The 27039-nt window shown below is 40.8% G+C and overlaps 1 protein-coding gene across 1 annotated transcript in view; it reads right to left on the bottom strand.

Annotated features, from left to right (window-relative positions):
- LIN28B (lin-28 RNA binding posttranscriptional regulator B) overlaps positions 1-27039 on the bottom strand; it is an 87599-nt gene that overhangs the window by 59083 nt on the left and 1477 nt on the right. Inside the window, exon 2 of the mRNA XM_075747802.1 lies at positions 21092-21279. Within this exon, the coding sequence (XP_075603917.1) occupies positions 21092-21279 (188 nt within the window). The remainder of the gene's footprint in view (positions 1-21091; positions 21280-27039) is intronic.

Raw genomic sequence — 27039 nt, 5'->3', positions numbered from 1 at the left:
CAAGAAACTGAATCCATAGTCAGATGTGTAAAAAGCAGACCCACAGGTACAGAAAAATAGCAAACTAATGCAACATGTATTTTCTCTTAAGAGACTATTTAAAGTCACTGAACGCAGTATTCAGGAGATTCTATGATCAGATAGTGTACCTGTTTCACAAAACTTGTGAATGCCTCCCCTCGTTGTACATGGAGAATCATGACTGATAAACATGGAAATGTAATACTGACTGCAGAATACATTCCCTGGTGTTCAGGTGTAAGCCACGGTTAACAAATGGTACTGCTAAAATCCTATCAAAGGGAAGATGAAAATCAAACTAAAGATGGATATGACTTTGGAGACGAAAGGACAAGAGGAATAAGGTTTCTTATGTTTGTCTAAAGAAGTGCTTTCTAAACACTTTTAAGTAGCTTCATCATCTACTCAATTAGCCAATTATAACCATACTTTATCACAAAAGTACAAGTATTTTCTGCTTATATTCTGTAAATGAATACATTTTTCTACAGACCACTGAACCCAGAATACTAATGACAAGAAATAGGTTAAATATGTTCATATAAGGTTTTAAAATATCATTATTACAAAACACTAAGTTACTGTCAACTTCTGAATGAAAAAGTATATTTATGCACAGATCAGAGATGCCATTTCTTAGGAATAAATAAAAGGCATTTATTTGTAAGGACCAATTAATATTAGAATTGTCACATGGTTTTCAAGGGTTTACCCTAGGGGAACTTGTTTGAAACGCAGAAAACCGGAAAGGAAATTATCATTCTATTTAGCGCTTGCTTGCCTTTCTAAATTGAAAGTGCTTTTAACTATTCTTATTTTTTCTGAATTGTGATAACAAATCACAATAGAAAAACAGATTTAATGAAATCTGTTTAGAAACTTTTTACAAATAGCTCTGCTATCTTTCAATATCAAATGTCGAACAATCTGTACAAAACCTCAAGCCCTGGCATAAGACTACTACATTATTTTATAGATAAAACAGTAGACCTGCACTTTCCTTTTGCTGTCTTTGTCCTGATTTGTGCACTCACGTTTTAATCCAACAGTGGTATGCTCTGATCTTACCAGTGTCCTGTGTGGCTACAAGCTCACACAGTGGGGTCAAGAGAGAGCACAACCAGAAAACTTGTGAAAAGGAAATCAAAATGGAGGAGGGGCACCCACAGAAGATGAAGGAAAGCCAGCAGAAATGACTACAGCGTTCACTGTGTTTTGGTCAGCTCTCCCAAAGTAGTGTTTCCTTATCACTACTTGAGAATTAAAAAAAAAAAAAAAAAAAAAAAAAGGTGTTAAAGAAAAACTCTTCCTTGGTCAACCTCTCCAAATTTCCAGGGGCAATTCTGAAGTTATTTATTTACTACAGGTTATATCCTATTTGTAAAGAAACCAAGAGTTTATGGTAAAATACTGACCCACAAACGCAAAGCTGTTGGGAGAGAGAATAAGTTTATAAAGTTTCCTCTTTGTGAAATTAGAGGTTTATATATTTTTGCTCAGAAAAGGTAGATATTGCTTCATTTTGTAAAATAAAAAAAATCCTGTGCTATGCAAATACCTTTAAATGTAAATTAAATTTACATTTTATAGCTTTGCACACATTACTTTCACAGCTAATACTCCCTTTAAAAATATTTCCTCACATGCAGCTTATTCTTCCTTACATTAAATTTGCTGTTTGCAACATACCCTCCCTCAAGATAAATTGCTTACTGTTAATGTCACCGCGTTATTATAACTACCTGAAATTTGGAAATCAATAATCACCCGAAGAACAACCTATAAATAAAGATAAACGGTATTTTGTTCACTTAACTCAATCTTTGCTAGAATAATGTGCCAAATAATTCCATTTGTTACAATATACCCAATACTGATATCCTCCTTACTCTTATCTGTGTGCCAGAAACAGCCATACCTACTTTGGTCAGTCTTATATTAGAGGCAACTGTGTGCAATCATGATTCACTTAGACCGTGCATGTAATATCAGTGCACAATACACACAAATTATTGTTTGCAAGAGAAAGTGCCAAATTACTTTAGTCAACCATTAATCTATGAAATAAATTAAGGTTACTGAAAAGTGTAATGATTTCCGCACAGGTACATGTTGCAGTTGAACAGAATTTTTTTAGTGGCATTTGGCATTTTTTTTTCTCTCTAAAATAAATACCTAGATGCAGTTATGAGAAAAGCAGCTACAGATTCAAACCATATATAATTTTATATATGAAAGACAACTTTACTCTGAGGATCCTGACCAAATGCTATTAAACACAAAGCTTTGCTACTGGATAGGCTCCATTCATCAGTGGCAATCTATCTGGGTAAGAGAAATATTTCCCAAAATTTCAGGACATATTTTTTTCTCAATTAAAAACAGTCACATGCAGGAGATTCTCCCAAACCACACTGACCCCGCCCAGCGTGGACTGTCAGCAGTGCCCTAAACAGCTGCTGGATCTCTCACACTCCTACCCTGCCCTTCCTAGCTGCTCGAGGCCACTCACCCCCGACAGAAATTTTATATAGAATGTATGCATATAAATAAAAGCTTCTGCAATTTGCATACATCTGTATTACCTCCTTACCAAACAGCCCTCTGGGAGAGGAGTGGACTCTAATGTACAGTATCAACATACTGTATCTGTAGTGTGGTGTACCTTAGCCAGCCACAGCACAACTGGTGTTGATAAACAATTTGAAGGTAATCACTCTTGCTTTTTATTAACTACAACATCCTTCTGACTTTACCTTAAATAAGTAGCAACCAGACTTCAACATTTTCAATATATCTGCTAAATCTGCCCAGGTTATGTGTATGCAGCACCTGGCATAATTTCATTGACCATGCACGGACAGAGTTCAGTCCTACCTCTCTCAGACAAGTTGAGAGCCCATCTGCAACTTTCCACACAAGGGACTCCTGCACAGAGCTCAGTTTGGGATCTTGATCATCACCAGCCAAGTCCACTGAAGTCCAAGTGACTTCTTCACTCTGCAGGTACGGCACAGATAACCAGTGCTTTGCAGCACTGAACTACTATCGTGAATGACAAACACGTGCATGTGCATGAGAAGTATTTCTTTAAAAACACTTCTCAGTTCATTCAGGACATTTTGGTGGTTTATTTTGGTTAAAATATTTTTCAAGTGTCCTCAAAAGAGAAACAAAAGTTACTGCTTCAGCCTGCTTCAAAGCAGAGCTTGGGCACCAGGAGCAGCTGTTTATGGCTTATTTGATGCAGCACTGGTTTGCCCTGAACCTTAGTCAAAGTAGCCACTGAGCTCAGCTAATATACATTACGTAGAGTCTTCTGAGAAAGTTTACATCATGGAGACTCTTCAAGGGAGCTTGACTTGATCCTCCTGTAATATTAAGGAAAAGATGTGGCTGGTAAAAAAGGCAGCTCAATTATATCTGATACTTACACACCAGCAAGGCAGTCACGAATTAAATGTCACCAACAGCAAAGGGAAACTCACTCTCAAATACTTCTATTTTTTAAAAAATTACAGAAATAGACACATCCACTATTTGCAGCACTGGACTGTTAGCATGTCTTTCTACGGAAATGAATGCCAGACCGAGCACAGCACCAATACAAGGTGCAGTCCCAATGAACGAACACCAATGAAGACGGAGGTTCCGCGAGATGCAGTTGTGCAAAGTCTCACTCTGCCATTTTTTCCTAGCCAGTAAGTTAAATCAAGACCGAAGAGACGTTAAGGGAACAAGACCTCCCATTTTATTTTGGCTCAATTCCTCAAAAATCACACTCCACCTCTATCCTGACACCAAATGGAGTTGTCACATTCTGCATTTCCTTAGGTTGCACACTTCCACTGCTTTCCTCAAGTTAGCTCCAATTTTCATGTAGCAAAACCAAAGTCCTATAAGCTTGCTGATACAAATGACATTCAAACATGCAAAATAAATGACTAATCAAAAAGCAAAGGATTGCAATTCTTTCTGCAGCTACAAGACAGTGGAACTGATGCAGGAGCCCAGGGTGGAGGAAGGGGATAGTGCAATTGCCTCTGCTAGCAAAAGTCTACAGTTAGGTGACTTAAGGCAATGATGAAAGCGCAGGGTTATAACAAGCAAGGATTTTGTCGAGGAGGAGAAGCGTGGTATCACATCAGCAAATAATTGTTTCTTCAAGATTAGCAGAGATACTTACATATATAATAAACGTGCAGCATAATTCTCTGGCTCACAAAAACAGCAATAAAAAGTTTGATGTGTATCAACCAAAATGACATTAAAGCACTGCTGTATGGAACAACAGTTACTGGGTTCTCTGAGATTTGCGATTTTGGAAAAGCATTTCTACCCCTTGGGATTGTAAAGGTAACATTTAACATCAACCTGAGAAACAGGCAAAGAATTTTACATAGAAAGGTTAAAATAAATTGCCAACCCCAAAGGAAATATCTAAACATTCCAATTATCTGACGTACAGTAAAAAACCTGTACATTTTGTGAAACAACTATATATTTAATTGAAAATCTGCAGCCAGACAGCGCATGTGAATTAATTAAAACTATAGAAAACCTGAGACAAAGTTATCTGCACTTGAAATATGCAATACTTCTGCTTGATAAATACTTTCAAAAGAGCATGTATCACCTATTTGAAGCTAACAATACAAGTAAAGCAGCCTTTAATCCCTGAACTGTTTTGAAAGAACCAAAGCAAGCTTAGGGCTCTGTCAGTACAAATTCCCTTTATAATATATGCATCTAAAAAAATTGTTTGCCAGTAACCTTATCAGAAAAACCCCCATGAGATTCCAGCCAGCTGGATGCTGATGGAGAAGGAAGCAGCAACTGACACAAGTGTATCGTAGTCAATGGCACACCACCAAACTCATCCCATAGGAGAGACTGTCCCAAAGGGGTGAATCACTACACATTTTATATTTTCAAATATAAAAAATATTGGGTTTAATTATACTATTATAAACTACAGTCAGAGAACTTGTAAAATAGTTTTACACAACTCACCCACATAGATGGAAAAATCAACATATTGAGACCAGCACTAATAAGATTGCTTGATTTTACTTGCTTTGCTGCAGAACTGTTGTAGAAGAAATATATTTCATATATACTATATAATGTATACATACATACTTTTTTTTTTGTTTTGAAAAGAAAAACAACCTAATAGACTATCAATCCTTTCATCAATTAAAAAACAATTTTAAGCAGTGAAACTACAGTTCTGGCACATGAAGAAAAAAAAAATCCCACCAAGTCCATGTGGAACTTTGCCCAAGATCAGACCCAAGCAGAAGATCATTTTTTAAGGGGTGAAAAGTTATAAAAGTCACATATTTAAGGTCCTAATCTTGAAACCTTTATTTACATGAATAGATCTTACTTTCAAGAGCAAGTGTTTGCAAGATCAGAATCCTACAATCATTAATCTTTCTGAATGACTTCTTAGCATGAAGGACTATGTTCTCCTTCAAAACAAACAAAAGCAGATAATTCTGCTGAATATTTTACAAGGCCTTTGTGTTGTCATGCTACAACATTCAGAAGTTAAATTAAAGAGAAATTGTAAGCTGCGAGGTAAACTGCTGCTGAAAAGTTCTCACAAGTTAAACGAGTTTGTTGGCAAAAATGTATTCACGTTAAAATTTCAAATATTTCTGTGAATACAACTACACTGTGTTATTTAGTAGCATGTTTTTCTTCATCATTAGGAGAGGAAGTCTAGCTATTTACTGAGAAGGTCCAAGAAAATTACTAAATGTCTAATTTCTATCACACCCATATTTAATTCTCCATCCCGTATTCTTTTTCCTCTAAGCATCAACGAAGCAAACAACAAATGCAACACAGCTCGCGTTTCATATGCTCCTTAAAAGGAGGCTGTATGTTTCTAAAGTCGTTTTTAATGTGTGTGTGGGAAGACATTACCACCCCCCATCCCTAACCTCTGCAACTGCTCCATTATAACGCGTGTACCATTGTTCCCGGCGGGGCAAGCTCCCAGGCCGGGGAAGGGGCTGGGCGGGCGGCGCACCCCCACCCAGGCCTCCTCAGGCCCCCAGAGGTGACCGACTACCCGGGGGGACAAGCAGTGCTTCCCGCAGCCCCGCGCCGCACAGGGTTAGCGGGGGTGGGGAGGGAGATCCTCCCCGGAGTTACACGTCTTCAACCCAGCTAAAACGAAAGGTGTAGGCGAGGCACCGTCCTTCGAGCAGACAGCCGCTGCTGTGAGCACGCCTGCGGGCTGCCCACGTGTGACAGCCACCTTACCACCAGCCTTCCCGCGGCGCGTTCCCTCCCGTGGGGCAGAGGAAGGGGCAAGACGCCGCGGACGCAGAACAAAGGGTGGCATTGGCCGCCCGCCGCCCTGCCTGGGTGGGGCCTGCGGGCCGAAAAGCGGCCCTGGGCCGCGGCTAATCGTTACGAGAGGCTGGACCTGGGCCTCAGTGCAGCGGGGCCGCAGGTGGGGTGCCTCCGCCGAGCCAGGCCGGGCCGACCGCCCCGCCGCCATCTTGATGGACAGCCCCAGCGCCGCCCGCGGGCCTGGGGCTTGGCGCGGCCGGGCCGGACCGGGCCCCCTGCGCGGGATGCCGAGATAAGCACAGAGCGTTGGGTGCTGGCTTTAACCCCGACTCATTTTAAAAGTGTTTACTTCGATAGCCCCCCGTATGAACAGATGCTATGCGCCGGCACAAACAGTAGCAAATCTCCTGGAAAAATTTAAGTATTTATGAGCGTGCTGCTGCTTATGTGCCCACTGCTTAATTCGCGTTTGCGGTAGATTAATTTGCTCTGTTGGCGATGGTCCTCCAGCATGGGAGATGGTGATGATCCCCACTGCACCGCGCTAGCGGAGGGCCAGTACGCGTTTCGTTGCTGAGACGAGACGGCGCAGCGCTAACTGCCTTCACTTCAGGAGTCCTGGCTGCCCCCTCCAACAAGCCAGACCTCGGCTAGCTATTTCTGATGTATCATCATTTAGATTCTCAAAGATACTGACCAGCATTTTCAGTTCTGCACAGTGTGCTAAATTCTTTAAAAAAAAAAAAAAAAAGCCCAACAATTTAAACCGTATTATTAAGAGAGTAATAAACCGAACATCTTTGAATCTTTCACATCAGTCACTTCCTTGGGGCACTACCGGGGAGAACTGGCTTATCAATGGCCCATGGCAGCGACAGGCAGCGAACACCCCTGACCCCGGCTCCCCCGCCGTGCTCGGAGGGCCCGCAGCCGGGAGGCGGCCCCGCGGGAGGCCGCGGTGAGGCGGTTCCTGCCTGCGCGGCGGCTGCTCAGCGCCGCCATTTAACCCAACCCCGCGCCGCCAGGTACGCGGCCGGCCGAGAAGGAAAAAACCCAAACAACAAAAGCGCCAAACCAGCTATATACCTCACTTTCAAACACCTAACTGCCTACCTAAATTCTTTAGGCTAAGCGTTAACACCGGTTATGGGTTTGTACTGCTACATTAAAAACAGAACCCCCCCCAGTCTTCTCGCCTGTTTTGCCACCGGCATGAAAAGGAGCACAACTGAATCATCTGTGTCTTGGCATCAACCAATTAATCTACATATTATGAATTTGTAACTGAGAACAGGATTTCAGATACTTTGTTCACTACAGAGGTAATGTTTTGCTGTGTTTACGTTCACAGTGATGATCTTAGATAAAAATAGGCATAACAACAAATTTTGCAGTGATGCCATTCATGCATGGTTTACATGAAGAGAGGTACTTAACAGCATTTATCCTACAGCCCTTTCATTACCAGAGCAGTCCAAGACAATTTTTTATATTAGAAGCAACCTGCGCTACTTGAACATCACGACTTACAATAAACACCACATCTATAAAAGAAAAACCGTAGTTCATTCTTTGCAAGAGGTTTTCCCCATCCACACCGACTGTAGAGAAGTCAATAGCTGATTGGCAAATCTTGTCGGCAAGCGGAAAAATTAAGACCCAGAATCTTTACTTATGGCCTCTTCTAGATACTAATTATATGGATTTGCAACGCACTGATCCAAAAGCGGACTGACAAATACAAAACTGCTGTGACTATTAGCATGGGTCTCTGCCATTCCTCTACACAGCAGAATCCAAACCGACCTACATTGTTAAACGTATTTCCTGAAATAGGCATGAACACTCTAGAAGATGAAAACAAGGCTTGTATGCAAATATTTAAGAGATCGTGTATTAATTCCTAATGAATATCTTCATTGTTTTTTGCATAATATCTAAAGTAATTTTGCCAATTTAATTTCTTAATGCTTGAATGTAGCTTTTTAATGGTAATGTTTTATAGCAAAAATGTTACCAGAAAGCTCTTTATAAAATTAGTCAAATTCATGGAAACTGGACACTTCAAAATCTGAGCATCTGCTTTTGGCAAGAAAATATTTTGTCTAGTAAATTTGTCAAAATTATTTTACAATAGTGTAATCAGTGTTTTTCAACAAACCAATTTTTAAATAGAATGAGGACTACTGTCTTTCATATATATTTAGCATGTACCCTTATTGTTTGATAATTTACTTTCACACAGGCTTAATAAAAGGAAATAATTTCCTTTTTTGGTTCATCATCTTAAAATATTTGGCAATGAGATGCTAGTGTGTCCAGAAGAACAATGTGCTAGCAAAACATACGAATTCAAATTAACTTTGTTGAACTGTGGGAATTAAACAACAAAAAAACATAGTCAACTTTCTACATGTTAACTTAAGTGGAGAAAGCCATAGAGCAGTACACATTTTTATTCTCTTACATATTATCAGTAAATAATTATCTGCCAATGTAGTCCTCTTTTGGACCCGAAATGCAGGAATGTCAAACTTGTCCACAAAATGGCAAAGCTACACTTAAAACTAATGAAGACCCTGGTGAAAATGAACAAAGGAGGCCAATGGGGTATTTATTTTCTGCCACCTAAGATGTAAATAAAGAGGAGTCACATTTCCCTTAAGGTACATGGTTCAGCTGAATGTGCTGCAAGAAATGTAGATGAACATCCATATCTGATAAGTTCATACAAATAAACTGTTACATAATTAGTTTGGGGGACATTTTAAAGGTTGCGAAGCACTTACAGACATAGGAAAACCAAGTATGCTGAATGATAGTTGATATACACTCTCCCTCTTACATTTATTTAATCAAACTTTTCTGTTTTAAATATCTAAACTCCCAAATGAAACTATTAAAAAAAAACTCCTTAAGAGAAATTGTGCATACCTGTTGAAACTTCTTGACTCTTATTTCACCGATTTCACCTGGCTCAACATTTCATTTTTAGTAACATTTGGTCTTTGAAGTGTAGCTAAAATACATGGTACTTTTCAAATGCAAGTCAAATGTAGAGAGAAAACCAAAACTAAGCTAAGGTTTAACAGTTTTTAAGAATTTAACAGATTATATTAATCATCCTAAACCCAGAAATATTAGAACAAAATCAATCATTTTATGCCAATTACCTCACCACTCAAGAGAATATAATATACTATATAGGTGCATTTCATGACACGTATTGTGGTCAGTGCTGGTTTAGCACCATGTAATGGACGTACTATTAATAAAGAATAAATACTAAATTACATATGGTTAAGAGGAAAATGAATTATACCTACAAGAGCACAGTATTGCTTTATATATAATTAAAACCAATTACTGATTCCCATACAAAAATAAATTATATCGATATGTAGGAGATCATAGAAAATGTTAAACGTTGGTTATACTATTGAATAATGAACACTAAAATAATCTTTGGGAAGGGACAGTGTTTCAACTGTAGCCATTTTAACAGTCTAATCCTGGTCCATTTACAGTTGTCACCAGTTAAAGAAATGATCATCCAAGGAAGAAGTACTATCTGTGTGAAGAAGATTAAGAATAAACCCACATAAGCATAGAATAGGCTATCAATAATTGTCAGTAAAAAAGGAACTATTATATTACAAAAATAATCTGCCATTTTAAAAAATATGTAATTGCTTAAGGAAAATAAATTAATGAAGAGTAATGTAAAAATTCTTTGGGGAAACTGCATCTACCAATTACAGTATTACATATAAAGAGATTTTGTTGCTCAAAGTAGACTGCAGATTAATTTTGAAAAGTATTTGTTGTCCTGCAAAAATGTTGTTTAGTCATTAAATGCAAAGACATCATATAAGATGGAAAATGCATTTTTATATTTTACAAGTCTTTGCTAATTTCTGCTGAACACAATGTAGACATAGATCAAATTTAGAGGAATCCTCTCAACCGGAATGTTTTGAATTTAATAATTTTGAACATTTTCAAATCTGATAGATCAGATTTTAGAATGTTTAGATTATTTTTTAAAAATTCTTGAGGTAAAGAAGGCATTGCTAAGAGCAGAATCTGATAACCTAGAGAAGCGATGATAGTGCAGGAGAATGAAGTGATCCTTAGTGAAAGACGTGGTATTTACTGCTGCATTAAGTGTTTGCAAAAGCATTAACACTAACAAAATCCTATTCCAATTAGTGTAAGCAAAGATTTTATCTTCAGATGTACTATATTTCTGCCTGAAAATCTTGAATATGATTTTCATCTTGACAACATGCCTTTGAAATACTGTGCTCCCTTATCATCTACAGTCCTCTCTCTGTGACTAGTCCTTTAAAGTCAACAGTGACATGCAGAGTTCTCTATGAAGAAACTCTTCATTTCTGATAACTTTATTCAGGCATCTCCTTCACACCCAGCACTCACCTTACAAGTAATGTCTATCTTTAACAATTATCACTAATTTCTGAAACCAATTAAAAACACTTAAAAAATTTTCTTACTTTTATCTTTGTTTCTAGGTTGTGATAGTGTTTAAACCAGAATCACACACAAAGAACAGGATGCCCTGCTGAAAGTCCTGTAAGTTAAAATTGGTGTGCCTGCTACAGCCACACAGACCGCTATACAAGACAGCATGCATTCCTGGCAGGGTCAACTTCTAACCCTACATTTCCCATCCATTAAACATTTTTTTGCAAAACATGCTACATGAAAACATTAGACAAATGTGATTTTGATTCATATAAAACAGCTATTACAAATGTAACATGCTTTCTTTAAGGAACACACACACAAACCCCCCCGAAACCAAACAATGAAGCAGACAAACAAAGCAGGTTTGGCCCGGCCAAATGAGAATGTAATCACTGTAGTGAAGAGCTATTAAGCAGTGTGGTGAAATGGAAACTTTTTGACTAACTGCATTTACAAATATTTGAAGACCATATTATGCCTCCAAATCGGTAAACTGTCCACTCCCTCCTGTCTGGACAGAGGGTTCAGCTACTTCCCTCTCCCCAAAAGTCAGTGCGCTCCCTTATATCCGTGTGGAATCTCTACATCGCTAACACAGGGGCCGGGGGAAAGAGGCAGATCATGAAGGACTCTGCCAGGAGGATCTCCACCCTTCCCCCTATGAACACAGATACACAATACTGCACTTACAAAGTTTTTCGGAAGTTTTCCCAATACCTGCCGCATCCTGTTACCCCTGCCAGAAATCAAAGGCCCTGCAGAGGTGGCCCCAACTGTCTCTAGATTACTGAATAGCTGTTCAAGGTCCCAAGGCACTTCTTCACTGCAAGGGGGAACATCATTCCCCTTCAACAGAATCTGCCTGCACTCATGATGAGGGTTGGTTTGGTTTTTGTTTTTGTTTTCCACGTTGGAAGCATTTCATATCCTTCTTCTACCACTCTTTCCTCCTGTGAGGGAATGATTTGAGACTGAGCAATTTTTCTACTGGAAGATGAAAAAACCCACAACATTATCAGCCCAAGAGCTTTGCATCAAAGCAGCCTGGCAGATTTGTCGTCAGGTGAAGTTAGGTAAGACATTAAATATTGTACATTCACAGTACAAAAAATTATCGTATTGTGAAAAGTATATACAAGTTACATGAATGTCAGGTTCATGCATACACATTATGTTAAGTTGCATTGTTTTAGTTAACTTTTAATTAAGCAGCACTGACCAAACCCTAGTTTACTACTCTACATTTTAGGCACTCTACAGGGAACAAATCAGATCACAATACAGCCCTGAAGTTTTTGAGCACAAAAAGCACACTTACATAAACAAAAGGGCATGAACTACGTACTTCCAGTAAGAACATTCATATAAGAGATTTAAAATCCACTCCTAATGCTGTCCAGTTTATTGAGTAAGTTTCACAGATCAGTGAGACCACTTCACATAACAAGATTAAGCAGAATTCGGCCCATCAGGTCTCTAATACCCACAAGAAAAGAAGGGATGTCATGGTTCCATTATGTTGAGGAGGAGGTTTTCTTTACTACTGAAATAATTCTTAAATTTCCATTCATCTGATGTACAATTGTTTTTAATATCTGGAGGAGAGGGTAGCAAACAGGTTTGTGAATAATTCTTTGATCTTATTCCACTTCAGTGTCAACAATGGCTAATTCTCAAGATATGCAATCTACGTGTCTTAGACCAGGTAATTAAACAGGGTAAAATAGCAATATATATCTGTTAAACACATGGAGTAGTTGTGGGTCTAATCCAAAGTCTATAGAAGTCAGCTTGGGTCTATTAGGTACATTCTAGATTAAAAATTTTATATATTTCTTGTATTTCCAATGTAACGAGTCTAAGAATATTCAGAAACTACTACACATGGTCAGCAGAGGCTTTTTAAAACACCGTATTTCCACTAAGATTGTATTATTACAAATAGCCCATAAACCCAACCAAGATATTGATTACTAGCTTGCAAAACACAGTTGTAAAATGAAATAAAACATTTTAAAAATTATAGCACACATGCACTGTTAAGAGATTTTAAAGACACCTGTACTTTGAAAAAAATACAGGTTCATGCTTATTCTAGTCTACTTAAAGTACACAAGGGCTATCACAGTTTTACTCTCAGTTTCAGCCCAGGGATTATTTTGGTGCATGTACTTATATGACCATAAACAAAGAAAGTTATAGCACAAATGTTAAAGTAGCCTCAAGTGGCACAATAATAAAAGCAATCTAGGAAAAAAAAAAATCCCTCAATGCTGCATACCTATAAATTACCGTGACTAATTAGAAGGCAGCCTCTCTGGGAACAGATTATCTTTGATAGGAAAGCCACTATCAGCTATGTTCATGAGAAGTACATACTTATGAATGTAATAACATTATTGTTTTCTAACAGAGCATCGTAAGATCTGTAGTAGTCATGAAATATTACTTTGATTTTTTTAGACAAACTCATACACTCCAAATATTGATTATACATGCATTCACTCAGATTTTACCTGTTAAACAATTTTAATACGTAAAAATACTAATCCACGATGCCAACAAAACCAAAACAGACCTTTCAGCCTCCCTACTTCCAAAAAAATTCAATTCTAGTACTAGATTAGAACTTTTGAATAGAAAGTATCTGTGTGATTTTCTTGGCTCCCACACTGATAACAGAACAAGGATATTCTACATACTCCCAGACAAGTAACTTTTGAAAATTAAATACATCAGTACATTTCAAAGTTATACACATGGAATAATTAAGGTACTATACTTTTCAGATTATCAACTAATTTACTAAGCTCTTACCTATCTGCTAAAAATATATCCAAATTATGATGAACATGCCCCATAAATACACTTACTTTTGTTGTGTAGAAATAAGAAACACACATTATTGTGACAAATCAAAAATTCCTATTTTTGTTTTATAAATAGTGCTGGTTTAAAATTGAGATTCAATGTATTTCAATGCCACAGCCTAACTGTAATCAACAAAACAAGAAAAAGAAAAACATATAAGAATGAAATGTGATCCAAAAGATGCCTGAAACATTCCATTTCCAAGGTAAGCTCAGATGCTTGTACTCATTCCAGTACCCACAAGTGCCCTTTTTCTTGAAAAGTCACTAACACTTTCGCTGTGTCTCTATCCCCTGCTGAAAGTAAAACCAATATTCTGCTATTTAGCACCAGAGGAGACTGCAGTTTCATTCACATTTTTGCAACAGTAGCTTCCAGCTTTTTTTCCTCCTATACCTTCACCTCACCCTGGCAGCTGCTTGCATCCTTGGCTGCCTGTCCATGGTGCCAGCAGTGCCCACCCTTATTTGTGGGGTTCTGGGGTTTCTCTGATACGAAAAATGATAAAAATCAGATACGAAACCCAAAATTTCCCCAGCTGGGTTTGCCATACAGCTTCACAAGCACTTATATTCACCCAACAGGGAGAGTGCTATAAAAGCTCTTGAAGCACTGCTGCCAAGTGTAAAAGTAAAATCTTGGCCGTAGGACTCCCACCAAGAAGGGTGGCTGTAGGAGTTTCAACCTCCACCTGTTCACCACACTACTACCGCAAAGCCAACTCAGCTGCTTGCAGAGCAGCTGCTGACCTGCTGCAAGTTAAAGCTTTGCATGTTAGGAAAAAAAATCAAAATCAGTGCCAGTTTTCCTTAATACAGTGGACAGTAAAACTTGTGGCAGTTTCCACAGCTGCTCTGCAAGCAGCTGAGCCGTATGTGGAGTGGGCATCTGGAATTCCCTCTAGCCATATCCCAAGGAGTTAACCCCCCATTTTAAGTCAGGACCCACCAGAATAATCTGAGGAAAAGGCCAGACACCAATTTCTCCAACTAAATACACTCAAGCAATCAGAAGCACTTCCCCACCTTCCATGCAGAGGTGTTTACTGATACTCTGCTGATGTAGAAGCAATTTAAGGATTCGCTGCTTTCAGCAGTGATATCCAGCAAGCAAAAGCTTGTCCAGACCTGTCCTGAGTAACCGTTCCTTAGAAAGGGCTAAGCATCACATAATACCTTTCTATCAGTCATGATAACTTTCAGCTGATTTAACAAAAGGGGAAAAAAGCACCCTTGAATACAGGGAATGAAAAATGTAAATGGTATATCCTTATTTCTTTGTGTTCGTTTAAGAAACATCATAAATGGTCTTTACTCTCCAGTTTCTAGGTTCCTAGGATCTTAAATTATAACTTTACTGTCACTTTATACACCTTTGTAGAAACTGATGGGCCTAATGTTGCTTCTGTTGATAATTAGTGGGGAAGGATGACGGGCCTTTACTGAGATGGGTTACATAAGGAAGATGAATTAAACAGTATTTACATAGGAGTATACTTTGTAAAGAGTCTAAGTCAAAACTCTGGATGGGTCTAGGTATACTTACTACCTCAGTAATGTAGTTGCAAACCAGGACAAGCAACAATAATATTTTTCCCAATTTGACAATTCATTTCCTTTTAGCTTCAGTTCATGTATCTGCTTTGATATCTTATGTTTGTGCCCCAGACAAAATATCCTCTTCCTTCCAGTATCCCAACCCCTGTGCACAACTTCCTTAGTCTTGGAGAAAAGGATAGCATGCTCTGGAAAGGGTGTGCTTACTGCTCTGCCAAATAGGGAAATCTCTCTTAAGACAAAATAGTCCCATTGCAGGCCTCTGTCTTTGGGCTGCTTGTCATTTCTGATAGTCAACATTTAATGTTTAAATTTCTTCAGCCAAATATGATCTGATTCAACGCCGTTTAGGGGTAGTTAAATACTACATACGTCTATCGATAAAAATACTCTGTAATGTTGGGCTTAGATGTAAATAGATGAAATCTGGAAGGTATTTCCACAGATGGTGGCTCCATAACTTAAATGCCAAATTTCTTCAGACAACCATCTCAAACCATCAAGCTCTCAGTGAATGGAATTTTGCCATCTGTCTATGCATCCATAGGTAGGACTTGAAATGTACTTCTAATTAGTAGCCAAAATAAATTAAAAAAAAAAAAAAAATCCCCAAACAAGGCTGTACCACTCCACACCACCAATCCATGGTCCCCATAATTTAAAGTCAGTTTTCTCTGTATGCTCCAACACAACTGATGTGTGCCAAAGCTTGGTTCCAAATCTCCAGCAGTGACCCGTTACAGATTCTACGTGCATCGAGGCTGGTGAACAGACTTTGACACCCACGTCTTTAGCAAAGGTCTGATCTCTGCCGGATCTCTGATACACATGCTCACTGCAGACACATGTTTATTCCCCATTCGCTTCCTTCCTCAGCTTCCCTCTCTAAATCCTGCTAGCAACTTTTGTTTTGATTAGGACTGGGCTTGCCTGGTCCACAGTAGATGTCAAAGATGACAAGTTTGTAATAGCATACTCTGCATGGAGACTTCTGTACTTCCAATTGGCATCGCTACATCATACTTAACAATAAGGAGCAATGTAACATCGATCCCACTTGCTTCCAGAACTTCCAGTTATCCTGAGCAATTAAGTAGCTTTTTACAGGCTCCTAATAATGCAGTAATGGAAAAGATGTGCTAGATGAATGAATGCATCCTTGCAAAAGCACAGGATCACATGTGTCACAATATAAGAAAGCATTCAGTGTATCGTGACATGCCCAACTTTATCCTAGAAAAAAGTAGTTCAACTGTGGCTAAAATACTAGGAATCTAAAGAATAGGCATCAAAAAGGATGGTTGGTCTAATTAAGGGAAAGACTTTTCAGATGCTGCTTACATGCTTAATTTTCCATTTATTCTTCTGTTTACAATCATAACAATAGTCTCAGTATTTTTCCCTCCTTTTGTTATAGGTACTTGCAACAATAAGAGCAAAATTTATAATGTACAACAAATGATAGCGCAGTGCAGAAGGACTCAATGAAAGAAAAAAAAGGCTTTCTTTCATTTTTATCCAATCTTGCAGTAACAGTAACTTGCAGCAACTGTAAGAGAGTTCAGATGAAAGCGAAAAATTGCAAACCAACCATGTTCCTATTAATGAGAAAACAAAATACACCAACTCCTGCATGCTGCTCCTCCCTTCCTTCCTCTCCCCATCTCATAAAAGAGGATCCCAAAGAAGGCTCATGTTTAAGGTCCCAGTTCAGAAATCCTTTATCAATCCTTAACACGGTAAGACTTTCAGACTACAGAGCCAGGTCCCAACAAACATCTTCAAAACTGAACAATCCACCTCATCATGAAAGACCACATTACTCAGAAACATAAAATTATAACCCTTAATATTCACAAACATGTATTTAATTGCATTATTTACATTCAGCACCCTACTCTTCATTATCATCTTTAACATCTGGGCTTCATGCTAAGCAAAGGAAAATAGACATGTTTATAACATAGTCCATAACAAAATGCATGCCAAAAAGAATCCGCAGCATTTTTGCCTTACTGCCAGCATCCAGAAAACTTGTATGTATCTTCGTTGTGTGTACAATTTTGAACACGCAAAAAAATTTTAACAAGCATTATCCTTTTCTCTGACTTTATGAAAGCTTGAGCCCTTCTTAGCTCTTAGCAATGAAGACCTATTTTCATGGGCACTACAAAAGGTTTCACTCACTTCACCTCTCCAGTCTGTTTTACCCTTTGTCAAATAGATCTTTTTCTAAAATTTAACAAGAGCTATTCACACATAACTATGTGCAGAATTCACATCATAAAAGAGAAGCAAGCTATATTATTCATTCCATGCTAACCTATTAAAAGTCCAAATGACAATACTAAGCCAAATTCAGTAACGTGCACATTCTTTGGATTTAAGAGTTACACAAGACTAACATTGCTACTCTTCATTTTTTTGTAAAAGAAACACAGTGGACAAGGCACATTGCTGCATAGGGCATGGCTTGTCTTTGAAAAATGAAACAGTTTTTAGGACTTGTAATTTTTATAATGACACTGAATGACTCAAACACATGACTTAAAGATATAAGCTGTATCAGAATAAAGCTAAAAAAGGACAAGAGTGTTGACGTTTGTAAGTGTACCCTATTTACATTGTACACATACACACACGCATATGTAATAGCTGATGTGTTTCTACCTTAAATAATGCATTTAACTCTAGGTACCTCATTACCAGAAGGGTAACAACAACCTGAAGGTAGTTCAGAGAAGATACATCAAAATTGTTAGTCCTGAAGGAAGGACTTAAAAGGTAGAGTTAAAACTCAGTATTGCAGCTGTTTCATGAACAGAACTTTCATTGGGTGAAGGGGAAGAGAAGCCCAAACAAAAGCATCATCCCCTAAAAATATATCAATATATACAATTAGCAAAGCACTTACTTTAGAAAAACATGACTATAATTTGCACACATCCAAGGGGAAACTCCAAGATGAAAGCAAAATTATTTATTGCAAGCTCCAAAGTCTAGGTATAATGAGCTTAAACTATTACAGGAATTTTTGACTCGACATCCAGTAAGTTCTTGCTCATAGCAGTATCTCATAAACTGGGCATAACCTCACCAAGAAAAGGTAAGATAAGGAAGTAAAAATGTTGTTGCAGGGTTCAAGCTAGCTTTGACAGGACCTGGACTAAATAAGATAGAAGATTCTTTCCTCTGGTTAGACTGTTCAAATCTATAAAATGGTCCTAGTAGCTGCAAACATTGCAGAACAAGTGAATGCACACAGCACTATGTGCACACGAATATATGATGAAGTGTTTTCAAAGCAGTTTTGAACAGCAATATTATGTTTCAGCAGATTAATAAACTAACATCTTTGCCTTGAAAAGGCATTTTCACATGACTAGATTTTTCAAATTAATGAAACTAATAGGAATAGGGTCCAGTCACTGTTCAGGCAACAGACTGTTGTACAAACAGCACTGTTAAATAACATTACTGATTTAAAGACATCTTTATGCTCTGGCTGCTGCTGTTACCACTGGTCAGCTAGTCAGCTAACACAAAACATTCTATATAGGCATATAAATTATCTAAAGTGTACTCTGAAACAAAATAGATACTACTTCTCCCCATTACATTAAACAGAAAAATTCTACTTTTAACTGAAGGAAAGAAGATTCAGGTCACCATGAAGTTTATGTATATCCCAGATTTCATCATAAAAAGGTGGAAAGGTATCTTTTCTTTGTTCTAAGAGCAATCCATTGCAGAACACTAATTCACTCAGTAAGACCTACCTCTAAAATGACTGAGGCACACAGTTTATGTGCAATGAAACATGCTATTTTTCACTGCATTTTACAGTGTCATAGGTCTTAGAAACCTAAGGATATTGATAAATTGTAATTATTGAAGTGTAAAAAAACATGTCTAACATTTCCTTCTTGTCCCCTCCTTTAGGGGACACAACTGAATAGGGACTTCCAAATTTACCATACACTTTTTTATTATTTTCTGTGACTACTTTCCATTATAGAACAGCATACCTTGTCTAGTATTACTTAAATGTATCACGTTATCATGCAGTTCAACACCTCTCTATTTCCACAGCTCTAAGAATATCTTTGTTTCCAAATGCTTTTTTTTTATTAACAACACTGCAATCCTCAAATGTTTGTCTTCTATTATTTGAGAAGCAGAAAGAATGACATGTATTAACACAAAATTAGATGAAGAAAAAGGGGTTTTATCTATAAATTTATAGAACTGTAAAAAGCAATTTCATGACTTTAAAAGGTAGAAAGGGAGAAAAACAGGAGGAAGAATACTCCTTCTTTGATGAATATTTCATTCATTCAGTTCTAAAAAGAAAAAGCAGCAGCAAAGAGGGGGGCACCTCATGTGCCAGCACAAAGCAGGAAGTGTAAGAATTTAGTAAGTTCACTGTTGGACTCTATACTTTGTACATAATTCCAAATGCAAGCAGCTAATACGGATGTGCAGGCCCTTAGGCACAGGGTACGCGTAAGAGGGCAAGATCAGAAACCCGCTCCACCACTGCGAGGAGCAAGGCAACGTGCCACAGACACAGAACTCTTTCCAAGTTTCAGTCACTTTTTTATTAACCTAATGAAAGGTGTACTCTTTAAAAAAAGCCAGGTGAAAGTTACCACAAAATGAGGCCCGGCCATCAAATGGAACATTAAAAGGGAGTCACTATATGATCATAGAACACCCCCCCCCATGCCCCGTCATTGCAAACGTCATAGAAAATGGACAACCACGTAAAAAGTTAAGATGCCTTTTTGCCTTCCTAACATGGCCCTAGCCAAACCCAAAATGGTCTCTTTACCTGATACCACTCTTCTGTTCTCTGATCACAGAGAAGATGGGTGAAATTCAGAATAGTGTTGTTGCAACTGGAGACTAACGGAAGGACCAGGGAAGGTCTACATATGCTCCTTCTTCACAAACCACACCACAGACCTTGGGAAAAGTTCCCTTAACTTTATCATTTTGTACGCATCTTGCATCTGAAACTCCTCTGCGTGAAGGCATTCATACCAGCTTCCACGTTCAAAATACGGCCACCATTCACGCTGCCATGCTTAATAAAAAGAACAACGGCCACGGGCGCCTTCTCTCCCGAAGAGCCTTACTGAGACGCTGCTTTTGGTCCGATTCCTTAATCGTTAACATTTTTTTTTTTTTTTTTTTTTTTTTTAGGAAGGAATATTTAAAAATCAACCAACCAAGCCACATGCACGCCTCAGTGTATCACCACAGGGACCCTCTCAGGTCTGAATTACTGCAAAATAACACTATAATTATGTCTTAATTTCACTAACTAATCTCAGATGAGCTTTTAAAAAGCAATTCGAGGTTTACAAGAAAAGCATTTAAAATTGTATTCAAATGTTATCTGAATGAAAAACGACATTTATTTATCCTTTTCCGAGCTTAATTTTAATCAGTTTCCAAGGAAAGGCATATCTGCTCCTGATCCATCTGGTGACAAATAATAAACCTTGTTAAAAAGAAACGTGTGGCATTTGAAAATAAATAAAAGGCACGGGAGAAGTTTCTAACCAAGGAGGAAGATACGAAGAAACAAGGTTATCCCTTTGCACAAATCTCTGGCCACAGAGACTAAGCACAATCTAACGACCTTAATTACTCAAATTGTACGCTGCCACCAAAACCACTACCTAAGGCAACTTTTTAATCATAGATGTACCTATGGAAAAGGTACATCTATACCTAGGAAAAAGAGGTTACTTCTCTTCACATGAAACCGGAGTCCCACTGAGATCAACCAAATGTGGCAGGCTGAGATGGAAGACAAAAATGGGTCTTACTTGGTGTACAAAGACATCAACTGGAGACTCCAAGGGGCTTCCCTCTCGGTTGCTCATGGAGATGAACCCGAATCCCATTCTCACATTGAACCATTTGCAATGGCCGGTTCCGTGCAAAACCTGGGATTCTTCCTCTTCTTCCTGCTCCGGCAACTTCCCGGGCTCGTCTCCACCTTTACTCGCCCCTGCTGAGGAAGAGGCAAAGGCGGGGGATGGGGGGGGGGGGGGGGGGGGGGGGGGGGGGAATGGGGGAGAAAAAGAAGGAAGGGGGGGGGACAAGATGCAAAGCAAAGAGTTAAATTTGGTAACATCCTTTTGCCGCTGTATAAAGGAGTTACTACAGAAGAAACAGGGAAAAAGAAAAAAAGCGAACAAAACAAAATCAAAAAGCGAACGGCGAAAAGAGCTTATTTTTTCCCTAAATCTTAAAATAAACAACCTTCTCCCCGAAATACGTAAAAAAAATAAAATCACCGGAGGTTACAGAGAGGAAACACTGCGTACGGAGGCTCTCCCTCTCTCTTTGCCCAGGGCAGCCCACGTTTCTGTACATACGTGTATTTTTCCATTTAACTCCATCTTTCAGCCACATTACAGCATGGAACGCGATACTTTACTTGAATATTGCTGGTTTAAGACCGATCCCATTTCTCAACAGAAATTCTCAGCCCAATTAGTCTCTCCTCGGCAAGGCGCAGGACCGGGGGGCGAGGGGGGAGGCCGACCAAGGAGGGGTGGAGGAGAGAGAATAAGCAAAATTGGGTAGATTGCACAACTGGTTATTGCACATGCAGCGCCGAAACCACTATTTTCCAACGTGTATCCATCCCTCCTTGGAATAAACTTTCGATTAAAGTTGGGACAGGTGTACGGCCGTTTTCTCATCCCACCACTGCAACTGTGCTTAATCAAACAGGAACAATTCAAACAATAGCCCCCTGAAAGCTTTTCAAGTTGTGAATCGGTGTGGGCGGTACGGAACAGTTTCTGAGCTGGGTAACAATGGGTTTGGAGAAAGCCCCCTTGCGCGAGCTGCTAAAAAAGGGTAATGCATAGTTGGGTTAAAAGGGGGGTGGGGGGGGGGGTGGGGGGGGGGGAGAGAGGGAGAGAGCGAGCGAGCGAAAATCATAGTAAAACAATAGAAAAAGAAAATTAACCTTCGGCCATGTTGCCCCACGGGCCCTCTGCTCCAAACTCGTGAGATGAAAACTTTCCCTGTGGATCGAAGTGGTCTTCTGCATTAATCTAACATCCTGATTTTGAACGATCGCAAATTTAGCTCGCATGGTCTAATGTGCTTTCCCTCTTTTGATTTTTCCCCTTCTCTCTCGCTCCGTTTCTGGCCCCCTGCGCACACGTGACTTGGTCAATTACATGCTTTCTTGCTACTAATTTCACATCGGATCCTTAAGGGGTTGGCAGGAGGCAGGAGTAGCCAATCGCCATTTCAACTAGGCTGACACACCAAAATAATTTATGAATGAACAAGAAATTTCCAACACGTCTTTTTTTTTTTTTTTTCGACAGCTAATCTGCACGCGTCCTTACGGGAAATCGAGATGACGTATTATTCTGGGGTTTCTGCACTCCCGTGCATGCAGAGTTACGTATGAAGACCCGTGTGTTTCTAGATACAGCCCAGAGAACAACCAATATACACAGAGGCGGACACTCAGATGAGATTAGTAGAGGTGCACGCTCTAGGTGGGGTACGCGTACACACACGGATGCGAGACGCTTACTACAAATGAGATATACACGTGTGTATAGACATGCACGAGGTATGTCGGGAGGCAGCTCCGTTACCGTCTGTGTAAAATACGGGCATATGTATAACCGGATCGCCGTTTCCACCTGAAGAAAAGCCGCCCAAAGCCCCCGCGGCTCCGCTGCCTCCCGGCACCGTCTTCTCCCGGAGCCGGCAGAGCCCCAGCGGCGCTGCCCGCCCCAGAGGAGCTGGGTCCCCTCCCCGTGCCCAGCACAGCCCGCGACCCGGGGGGGGTGGGGGGGGATCTGCCTCTCCCTACCCACGTGTGTGCGCCTGTGTGTGTGTATGTGAGTGTGCATGCGTGTGTGTGTGTGTCGCGGCTCCCGGGCGGCCGCCGCCGCTGACGCCTTTGCTGCACGTTACTCATTTCGCATTCAGATTAAAAGCGCGCCGGAAACGCGATATCACCTTAATACGGCCCAGAATGTGCGGAGGTTTAGCGTTTCAAAACATTTCTGGAGGGGGATGGGGTGAGGAATTGTACTTCACAGGTTTCTCCGCCATCTCTTTCCGGGGGAGGGGATGTGATTAATGACTTCCTAAATAAGAGCCCAGTTTTCAAGCCTAGTATTGGAGTGAACCTCAATCAGCAGCGATTGTTCCCCAGCAGCGCGAGGGAGAGGAGGAGGAGGAGGAGGAGGAGGAGGAGGAGGAGGAGGAGGAGGACTGACAGAGAAAAGGATTTGCTGGAGAGAAGGAAGGCGGAAAAAAAAAAAAAAAGGCAGGAGGAAGAAGACAAAGAGGGGAGGAATAACGCTGACCGAGGGACTGCTGTTTTAAGCCTTCACTGCCAGCGGGAGGGGGGATCCAACTCGGAAAATAAATGTGTTCTCTGTAACGGGCTCGGCAGGAGCCTGAGCGCACCCCTTTACAAAGGCACTCCCCCTCGGCTCCCACAGGTACACGGCTATCAACGTGCTCGAAAGCCCCGGCATTGCTGCACTTACGGCCAAACGCTTACTTAAAAAAATATTTTTAGAAACGTATCCCCCACTCAATTAAGTGAGATTCCGTTTTATTTTCCATTTGTCCTGTCTTCTTCACTGTAAAGGTACAGATGAAGATATGAAAATATCAGATTTTGCCTTTTCTGTTCTCACCACCACCTACTCGCATATAACCTCGCTTTACATCCAGTATTGTATAACCTTTAAACGTTGCCTATAACTTGTTAAAACCTGGGCTCAATTACTTTCCTATTAAACCCCCTTCCTCTCCCCCCCCCGCCCCCTTCCCCGGCATCCTCTCTTATCCCAAGGACACACGCAAACAAAAGCCAAAGCAACAAACCGATCCGTGCAGAATCTGAATACAAGGGGTTGATGCATTTGGAAAGCACTTGCTGTTGTTTTGGAAGTGGCGTCGATCAGTCTGCCCAATTAAGGGGGACGCCTTTGCCCCGATGGGCCTGTTTACTCCTTTTGTTGCCTTTCAGGAAAGCGTAAATTCCCCTGCTAGCGCCTCATTTCTCTGTGAAATACCAAGGTGCTCAGTTTGATCCTTTGCTAGAAAGAAGCGAGGGTGGGCAAAAAGTGTGCAAATACAAGCAGCCTGGCAAGTGGAGCAGAAGCTTTAAATCCTGAAATTCCTTTGCAGTCTTCAACCGTAAATTTCCTATAGGTTATTTCAACAGTGGAGGTCGACTTCCTACACTGACCTGCCCTACGCATTCGTGCAACACACTACTTCTTTTTGCTCGTAACCTTCCTTCCCCCTTTACAATAGCGATTATTTTACAATATTAAATCACCAGTAATTTTATATGCTTGGATCTTATGACCAGGACGACATCTACTATATAATAAATGCACGAGATTTTACCACACGAGAAACCCCAGCTATGAACAAGAAATTCAGGTTACTGAAAAAAAAAAAAAAAAAAAAAGCTTACACCACTTACTTGAAGTGCCCAAGACTACATTTCTAGTAGCAGAATGGCACATTTATAAAATACGAGCTCTCCCTGCCCCTCCCTTGGAAAAGACAGAAAGTATTCTGTTTAATACCGTTTAAAAGGTCTTTATTTTTTCAGATTGATTTATTCTACCGACATTTGGTATAAAAATTCCTTAGAGGCTAGAATATTGGTTAAACAGGCTCAAACGAGTTGATTGAGTTCATTAAATGGAAAAAATGTCTTCTTAGCAAATTTCAGTTAAAAGGAAATTCAGTGTAATATATTCTTCGATGAATAAATGAGGCTACAACCCCCACGTAAATAAATGCATGTACAGATATTTGTTGCAAAGTAGTTCCTACATTGCAAAATAAATGCAGATTTTGTAAAATGGAGGGGGAGATTTGCAAAGGGTCTTTACTGAGATTTTCAGGCCTCCAGTATTAGTGGAATTAAGGTTGGGGTCACTGGACTGGTCACTGGTGTCAGATGTTATCGACTCATTCATTTCCTGCAAGGGACATCAGCCTTTCAAGTTTTGTGGAAGGTAGAGAGCTGTTGCCAGCTGGGAACTCTCCGAAAAAAAAAAAAAAAAGAAAAAGGGGGAAAAGAAAAAAAACCCAAAAACCCAAGCCACTAACACCCTTCCAAAAATTCATTCGCAAAGAATCGGGGGGAGGGAAGGGGGGAGCAAGGAAGATAAAGGTGGAAAAAGCCCTACAGAATAAGCCAGTTCGTGGAAAAATTAGTTTAATGGCAGTAACTCACATATTAAACAAAGATATTTCTACCCTTACATTTCGCTAAATAGATGCTAATTTTGGTAGAGGCAACTATAGGAAGCTGGAATCATTGTCTTTCTAAATGCATAGTAAAGAGCTCACTTGAAACTATGTAACCCAAACCAGTGGTGTTGGATTTCCAATTTGTCACCTTCCTAAAACTTTTAAAGTCGTAACTGGTTTCTTCTATTCCCCCAAACAAAACAAAAGAACCCACCTCCAAAAAAACCCCAGAACAGAAAAAAAAAAAACCAAAACAAACACCAACAAAACCCGCCAAACAAACGACCGACCCGCGTGCATTTGAAACAAAACTCGTGTTTTACACTTGAAAGCAGAGCTCGGGGTGCTGCCGCGACTTCCCATTTCAAAGCACAGCCAAAATTTCTCGCCGACGGGCAGACAGGAAAAGCAGAAACGGCGCCGGAGAGACCCTGCCGCCCCCCCCCCCTTCACTTTTTTGGGGGTAGGTCGCTTTGAGCCGCGGCCGCCCCACGCACGACAGCGCCGACCCACGCACGCCGCTCCCGATGGTGTTTGACCGAACAAGACGTCCGTCGTGTTTCCTACAGGGTTTCTATCGAAACCGGCTCTTACTAACGCGGAGGGGGCGGGGGGGCTTTCCGGTCGCTTCCTCAGGGCGGAGACCCCTGGCCTGGGGGTCGGTGCGGCCCCTCAGGGGCCGCACCGACCCCCAGGCCAGGGGTCTCCGCCGGTGCTAAGGTCTTCCCGCCAAAACCCTCTCACCTACAGTTTGGGCGCCAAAACCGCCTTCCCTTTTCCGCCGCCGTGAAGCGCCCGGGTCGAGGGCGGGGGTTGCCACCGGCCCGGCTGGCTTTTCTTTCGGCAGAGGCCGTGTCGCTCCCGGGTGTGTGTGTTGCGGGGGGAGGAGGACGGACGGGGACGGGACATGGACCCGTTTCCAATCGCTCGTCGCCCGCCCGGCGCCCGTCGTCGGTGCCGGCGGGCGCGGCGGCGCCTGAGGCGGCGGGTCTGTCCCCGCAACCCTCTCCCGGCGCGGGGCTTTTGCCTTTAATTTTTTTGTTTTTAACACTTGCAGAAAATGCGGTTTCTTTTCACTGGGGAATGTGGCGACATGCCTTCGCGCTCGTTTCGGAAAGCGGGGTCGCTTCCACCGCCTAGGGACGATTAACGGACGGGATTTGCTCGACGTGCAGCAGCGCTATGAAGTTACCGCGTTTATAACGGTGTCTTCGCACCGCGCCCGTCCCCGAGGACGGATCTGTTCGGGAAATGCCGTTCGAAGGGGCAGCGGGAGCCTCTCTCTCTCACTCTCTCTCTCTCTCTCTCTCTCTCTCTCTCTCTCTCACACACACACACACACACACACACACACACACACCGCCCGCCGTTTGCGACGGTTTTCGGGAGCCCCCCAACGGCTGCCCCGGCGCTCCTCAGCCGTTACACCTGAGGTAGGCGCCAGCCGCCGTCACCCCTGCGGGCGCGTACGCTTCCCCGGAGGCCGCCTTCGTTACGG

The sequence above is a fragment of the Balearica regulorum genome, chromosome 3 (assembly GCF_011004875.1).
Source record: "Balearica regulorum gibbericeps isolate bBalReg1 chromosome 3, bBalReg1.pri, whole genome shotgun sequence".
NCBI classification, from domain to species: Eukaryota; Metazoa; Chordata; class Aves; order Gruiformes; family Gruidae; genus Balearica; species Balearica regulorum.
Note: the sequence above shows the minus strand (reverse complement) of the source record. Positions and strands in the feature narration are given on the sequence as shown.